The sequence below is a fragment of the Nicotiana sylvestris genome, chromosome 2 (assembly GCF_000393655.2).
Source record: "Nicotiana sylvestris chromosome 2, ASM39365v2, whole genome shotgun sequence".
Lineage (NCBI taxonomy): Eukaryota > Viridiplantae > Streptophyta > Magnoliopsida > Solanales > Solanaceae > Nicotiana > Nicotiana sylvestris.
In genome coordinates this window covers 215,450,452-215,458,477 of record NC_091058.1, presented here as the reverse complement: position 1 = coordinate 215,458,477, position 8,026 = coordinate 215,450,452, and the positions used below count along the sequence as shown (strand labels likewise).

The window sequence follows — 8,026 nt, the reverse complement described above, 5'->3', positions numbered from 1 at the left end:
AAGAAAGAGGGTTAAATATGTTTATAATGACAACCGTCAAACTTAGAAGTGTAAGGATGGAAAGCCTATAATAAAGGCAACTATCACTTCGTGAATAGTGGGAATGAAGAAGCCTTGAAAAAAGGGCACAGAATTGCAGAACCAATCAGAAAGTGACACGTGTGTAGAGCATTAAATAAAAGGTGACACGTATGCAAAGCATTAATTAGAAGGGACAATTGAAGCGTCAATACTGTCATAGTATTAATTACGGCAAAAATTCCCTTTTTATGAAGATCCACTTCCCAGATATTTAATTGATAAATAAATGAAAAGTGGGGGGACTATCTGTATTGGGGAAAAAAAGTGAATTTACATTGAAGGTGACGTGGCATGATACGAGGACTGGTCAAATGGTCAAAATATGATGATCAGTTAAGAGGCACGAGTGACAACAGATACGGGGAAAGGAAAGCTAAATAGGCACGAGAGGCAATTCGAATAATACAAGTTTCGTACCTATTTAGGTCATTTAAAGCCAAGAGATCAGAAGGCATTGAAGACATGGATATGATGATGAAAAGGAGTCCAAATTCAATATTAAATACCCAATACGTTAGAGAATTGGTATTAAATAGGAATGATTGTGTAGCGTCTTATTTAATGTCATTTATTGCTCATAATTATCTCATTAAGACTAAGGTATTACTCCTTTACTTAGAATCAACTATAAAAGGATGAGGTCTCGTCATTTGTAAGGACAGAGGATATCATCAATATTACATTGGAATACAAACCTATTTACTGCTTATTTGTCATTCTCAAAAAGTCTATTATTTCTTTTTCGTCTCCTGATTATCAGTAGCCCGAATTTCTATTTGTCTTTAGCTTTGACCAAAGAATCATATTTTTGGTTAAACAAGGGGTATCAAAATATAAGAATTTAAATACACCTTAAAATCAAGGGGAGTCAATGTATAGTAAATATACATAAAATAAAATAAAAATTATCGAGCAATACAGTATAATTTTCGGCGAAGGGGTACTGATTGACACTACTTGGTTGAATGTGGCTCCGCCACTGCACATGGACTTTAAACTTTATGATTTCAGTCTTTGAGATTTTTACGTTGAACTCATTATACTTTTAAAGTAATGGTTCATATCTATTATTTATTGCAACTTTAATAATTTTTCACAGAAATTTATACTCTACGTTAAAAGTTACGAGTTTAGTTGAATCCGGTGTCAAAAGAAGGCTAGATCTACCTCTCCTGGGCTTATGGTACTGCTTTTGACAGGTGTGATCAAATTCAAGAAAGTGATAGATGGTTAAATTAGGAATGCTTGCGTCCATAATAAAAAAGTAATTAATTGAATATGCAACCGTTGCGACTAATTTATGCATAAAATATAATTAGACAATGAACAATAGCCAAGAATGACTCGATGCTATTTCTAGCCGTTCAATATATATATATATATATAAAAGCACTAATATTGTACAACAAAATTGCATTGTCACTATAATCTAACCTTTAGCACGTTATTACTTGCTTTATTTTCCATAATAATAATTCCACGTACGCATTTATTGTTATGCGTATTTATTTTTTTAAATAAGTTGCTACTGTAAAAAAGAAGTTAAATTCGATCTGTTAATATATTGAAAACGGGCTATATGGTATTGCTTTTTAAAAGGGCATAATAAAAGTAATTGGAACATGCCCTACTTCGACTTATTTATGCATAAAAAAATATGACTAGGCAAATATTTAATAAACAAGAATTACTCAATGATGTGACCTCTCCTTATTTAGTTTTTGTTCCCATCTGTTTTTTTACCTAAATCATTTTTTAAATTTACAGCGTGGGTGATGGGAAAAGCCGTGTACATATGCTTTCCGCATAATCTGGTAAATAATTAATTATTGTACCGAAAATTTTGATATTTGGTATTCGATATTTTAGTATTCGGTATGTTATTTGGTTTAATTTTTAAAAAGAAATGGTATTTGGTATTTTAAAATGAAATATCGAAATACCGATATCGTACCGAAATATATATTATATTGCACAATACACATATTATTAATTATAATATAAATATAAAAAATCTAAAATTTTGCTTTCCTTTATTCTCTAAGTTCATCAAGTAACTCTAAGCAAGTAACAAGACATTTCTACATGATCAAATTTATTCATTTATGTACAATTTTCTCTCTCTGGATTGATATTTACTGATTTTGGATAAAAAATTTGTCAACAAACATTTTTAGTTTTGTACTTTTGAGTACTTTAATTAATAATATTACATTCTATGACTCTACCCACAAGTTAGTATTGAAATCGAATAAACCGAAGTTACCGAACCGAATAAATCGAAACCGAAAGGAGAAAAATCGAACCATACTGAATTTAATTAGGTACGGTATTGGTATAGCATTTTAAGAAATCGAATACCGAAAATACCGAACCGAAATATTTAAATACCGTACCAACCGACGAACACTCCTACCTTCACCTACTTTCATAGTTTTTTTTTTCTACATATTTTCTAAGTTACTCTTGTTTGCCGCAAATATAACAATGACTAATTTCACTAATAAAGCCATAAGGATTATGGTGAAGCGATAAATATTTTTTATATATCTTCAGTTGATTTAACAATGTGTACACAAAGACCATTTCCTTAAGAATGTTACGTTGGAAATTGTCATATCCCAATTTCCCTCAAAAGTCAGATTTTCTTCCTCTCAAAATTTTCCTTTTATTATGTGTTGATTAAACGTGATTTATACTTGAACTTAATTTCCATTATATAATTTTAAATGACTCGAAACAACTTAATATCCATTGTATAAATTTAAATGTCTTGAAATTTAACAAAGAAATGCAAAGTTAACGACCCTATAAGATACTCTGAAAAATAAACAGGACTACTCTGTATTTATGATTGTAGTGTAACCAAATGCCTTAGCCAGAGGCGGATGCAATACATATTTTAATCGGTTCAACTGAATTCAATATTTTTACGCAAAATAAAAATATATATGCTATAAATTACTAAGACTAATAATGAAATATTACATTCTAAATACATAATTATAAAAGTGTAATGAATTCGCGGTGAGAACATAACGGTTGGACGCACGTTTAAATTTTAAATTCACCTCCTCCTATCAGCAAAGGCGAATGCATTACAAGTTCAATAGATTCAACTGAACCAGAATTTTTTAGGCCATAATATTTGCCAGGGAAAAATTACCCCGATACAAAGATCGATTGATTTTGCCTCAAAATTTTCTAATGTTATTACTGACAGGACTCAATTACAAAGATTTTTGGGAAGTTTGAATTACATATATCCTTTCTACAAAAGTTTATCTCGGGATCTAGCCCCTTTATATGACGGGCTGAAAAAGGATCATAAGCAGCCTTGGACTGACCAGCATATTGCGTTAGTCAAAAGTATTAAACAACGTGTTAAGTCTTTACCTTGCTTAACTCTTGCTAATCCTACATGGCAAAAAATTATCGAGACCGATGCGTCCAACGTTGGCTACGGTGGGATTTTAAAACAAGTGAATCCCAACAATAAGAGTGAATACCTGATAAGATTTCACTCTGGTAAATGGACCGAAGCTTAGAAGAAATATGCTACTGTGGCTCATGAAATGTTGACTATTGTTAAATGTATCTTAAAATTTCAAGACGATTTATATAATCAAAAATTTTTAATAAAAACTGATGCTCAATCTGTTAAATATATGTTTGACAAAGATTTCAAACATGATGCGTCTAAGTTAATATTTGCTAAATGGCCAACTCAGTATATGTGAAAAATTACTAAAATTTTCACTAATATTACATTTTCTAAACTCATAATTCTAATAATACAATGAGTTCAATAACGAGAACATAAAATATTTAAACATTTAAATCCCGAACTCGCCACCTACGCACCAAGACACAATTTTTTATCAATGTTTTTTTTTTCAATGTTGGCTAGGTTTGTGTTTCAAGAGCATCTTTCTCAGCTCAGCAGCATCAATTTCCTTATTAACATGAGTCTCAGGCCTGTAATAACCTGTAACAGGATCTGGTACCCATGATGTTGTCTTGTTTGATTCCTCTACACCTTTCTTCATCAACACATTGTTTCTCACAACCCCTCCTTTTACTACACCTTGTGATGCAGCTGCATATCCGCGCCTGTACGATCAAAGACGGATTCAGAATTTAAATATGATAAATCAGTAGCGGCCGAAAATTTTATTAAGGAATATCAAAATATAAATAAAAATAAAATATATGAAGAAAATAAGAAAAATTAACATATAGTATATATATGTTAACCTAGCTAAACAGTACTCCCTCCGTTTCAATTTATGTGAACTTGTTTGAATGGACACGGAGTTTAAGAAAAAATAAAGACTTTTAGAATTTATGATCCTATACAAATCAAAATGGGCCCCAGAGTAGGTGTGTGGTTATAAAAACTTCTTATTAAGGATATAATTGGAAGTTTAAGCTAAATTGTTTCCATATTTAAAAAGAGGTTATTCTTTTTGGAACGGACCAAAAAAAAAATATATTCAAATAAACTGGAACGAAAATAGTATAATATTTCAGCGAACGAGGTGTCAGTTGATTTCCCTAACATAAGGTGGCTCTGCCGCTAGGATAAATATACATCATTATATGTTCAAAAAATAGTATAAAAGGAGGTGCCACCTCTACATTAAAAAATAGTATAAAAGGTTTAAATTTACTTTTTTCCTAAAATATATAAAATATCTTAATTTTTTTCTTCATTATATTTTGGGGATATTTATCCACCTTTCGTTAGCAAATTGTTTTGTATTCTTTCTAAACTCTAGCTTGAACAAGATGATAGGAAAAAATAAATGTAAACTTACCTATTTATTTTTAGATATAATTTAAAATTACCTTAATTATACATTAGGTTTGAGCTTCATTAGGATCAAAGGCAAATACAACTAACGACAAGGATACAAATAACGAGTAAAATTAAAATATTTCATAAAGTAGAGAATTATTTTTTATCCTATTATTCAAAATATAATGATCCAAAAATTAAAATCCCTTTTTTATTTTCTTTCAAGAAAAAAAGGTAGAAAAAAGCATGGAAAATTTACCTATTAATAGCAGCAGAAACAGAGTCTACAATAAAAGCAGAAACAATCTTGGAATTGGAGAAAAAACGAGCCATTGTTATTGAGCTAAGAATCGAAACGAAAAAATTATATTATCAAAAAGAAATTAATTAAAAGCTGCAGCAGAAGCTATATATTATGTATTTTCAGATAATTAATTAACTTCCGCAGCAGCAAATTAAAACTTTTTTTTTTTCGCAGCGACTCTTAGCTATATATATGAAGAAGAAGAAAAATAGAGAGAATTTATGAGGAAAATATATGAGAGAAATAGAGGTATATATAGAGAAAATATTTGGAGGAAGAATTGAAGAAAGAAGGAGGAAAGAGTCAAATTACCACTTGAGTTATAAATGGAGACGCGTAAATGTGGGGCTTCTAAGAAGGTGAAAAGGTCTTATTGTTAATGAACACTTGGTCGTTGCATGCAACTAAGAGTCGTGTTGAGTTCGAGCCGTGAAAGTAGTTACTAATAATATTTAGATTAAAGTAGGTTATCTACATCATACAGGGTCGGAGCTAGCATAAGACTTGCAGGTTCGACCAAATCCAATAACTTTGGTCTAAACCATATATTCGTCTTAAAAATTTCATTGAATAGGTATATATACTCTCTTCGGTTCACTTTAAGTGATTTTTGGACTGTTTTCACACATATTAAGAAATTCACATTTTAGCATTAATTAATAATGTAACTGACCATATTAGCTTTAATTTGTTCACTGGAAGTACAACAAATATTCCTAGGCTCTTTAGTCCAAGAGCAACTTTGAGAAAAAGAAATCAATTCTTTCTTGATATTTGAAATAATCAAATATTATGAACTACAAATAAAGGTCAAAAAATCACTTAAAGTGGATCAGAGTGAGTAGAGGCGGACTCAGAATTTGAAGGTCGAGGGTGCACTTTTGAATTTAACTAAAATCTACTTTATATAGAGGAGGGTGTCCACTACTGATATATCACTATTTTCTAAAGACATATACATGTATACATGGAATTTTTGCCGAACTTTATGGGTGCCGGTGACCCCTATTAGTATAGCATAGGTCCGCCTGTGGGAGTAAGCATTAATTTAGAACTCACTAACATAAACGAACTAGAACTCCAAATCCAGGGGCGGAGCCAGTGTTCTGGCTACAGGTTCGGCGAACCCAATAGCTTTGGTGCAAATCCTATATTTGTCTTGAATAATTTATTGATTATTTATAATTTAATAATTAGAATCTAGTAACTTAAAATACTTAGAATTTCATTCCTATAAACTTGAAATTCTAGGTTCGCCTCTGTCCGAATTTACAAACTTCAAATTCTGACTTTGCTTTTGATCACATCATTCCTGGACCTTGCCTGAACGTAGAATATTTTGTGCATCGTCTTTCTTTTCTATCCATCAACATCTGTTACACACTTGATGGGTGAAATATTATATTTACGTTCACACAACTAGTGGTCCTTACGTGTCAATACAACAACAACAACAACCCAGTATAATCCCACTTAGTGAGGTCTGGGGAGGGTAGTGTGTACGCAGATCTTACCCCTACCCTGAAGTAGAGAGGCTGTTTCCAAAATAGACCCCCGGCATCCTTCCTTCCAAGAACTTCCCACCTTGCTTTTGGGGAGACTCGAACTCACAACCTCTTGGTTGGAAGTGGAGGTGGCTTACCATCGGTGGAGGTTACGTGTCAATAATTGACAGAAATGCTATGGCGGCTCTTTTTTTTTCTTACTTTTCAAGAATCTGGAAGCCAACTTGCAACTTGACTCTCGCACTTTTGGACGACTTATTCGTCCCGAGTCTGTATAGTTGACTTCGTCTGTTTAGGCTTGTTCACGGTGTCATCTCAAACTCGTGTAAAATAAAGACGATTAGGGTCGGAAGCGGATTTAGAATTTAAAATTTATGAATTTTTTGTCATAATTTTAAATTAATATACAAGAATAACTGGGTTCATAGTTAGATATTTATAAATATTTAATAAATTTTTGAATAAAAATAGAGAGTGTATGCAAAAGTTATTGGGTTCCCGGGAACCCATATACTATACTCTAAATACGCCCCTGATTAGGGTTATGGTACTTCCCGACCTATAGATTCACGTGAATTCAGTAAATTTTATTCAAACAGTGTAAATGTGTTTGAAAAAATTACTAAATATCTATAAATATTTGAATATGAACTCAGTTACTACTTGAAAATTTACTCTAAGTCATTACAGGAATCCATAAGCATTAATTTCTGGATCCGTCTCTGATGGTGTTGAGTGTCAGCAAAGAGAGTCAATACGAAGGTTCTGATCGAAGATCTTTGAAAGACATTCTCGAGGCATCATAGCATGTCGGAAATAAGAGGAACATAGTGAACGTAACCATTTCCTTGGTTGGGGCGGTGACTCTCCTATTTTTTCAATTTTTTAATTCCCATGTCTTTTTTATTTTCACTGTTGGAATATTTTACTAATTTATGATAAATTTTCACAATACAAAATATATTATTGGGATATGCAAACTTAAGTATGCACCTTAGATGAGTTCAAATGGAACAATATATTAGTGAAGCTTCATATAACCGACTTCAAGTTTTTAAGATTCAGTCACAATTTTATTATAATTAATAGGAAAGGGTTAATTTTGTGTATGTGGAAAACTATAGTGTTTTTAAACCAGAAAAAAAAAAGTGTAATGATAAGCTAAATTTTGAATTAAGAAAAAAAATTGCAATAGATTGCCCATCACTACAAAAATAATTTAGCTATTGTGAATCAATTGAATAGATGTTGATAAAGTCAATGTCAACTAGTTCAATTAATTTAGCTAAATTTTGGCCCATTGCTATACAAACAGCCAGAATATAGATCATTATG

At 31.5% G+C, this 8,026-nt stretch overlaps 1 protein-coding gene across 1 annotated transcript; it reads right to left on the bottom strand.

The window, feature by feature from the left end:
* Nucleotides 1-3,814: 3,814 nt before the first annotated feature.
* On the bottom strand, nucleotides 3,815-5,412 carry LOC104245543 (protein SENESCENCE-ASSOCIATED GENE 21, mitochondrial-like). Its single transcript, XM_009801166.2, has 2 exons — nucleotides 5,142-5,412; nucleotides 3,815-4,194 (listed from the first exon to the last, which is right to left on the bottom strand). Exons 1-2 carry the CDS (start codon nucleotides 5,213-5,215, stop codon nucleotides 3,978-3,980), a joined length of 291 nt encoding a protein of 96 aa, XP_009799468.1. The 5' UTR covers nucleotides 5,216-5,412; the 3' UTR covers nucleotides 3,815-3,977.
* Between the last annotated feature and the right edge of the window lie 2,614 nt (nucleotides 5,413-8,026).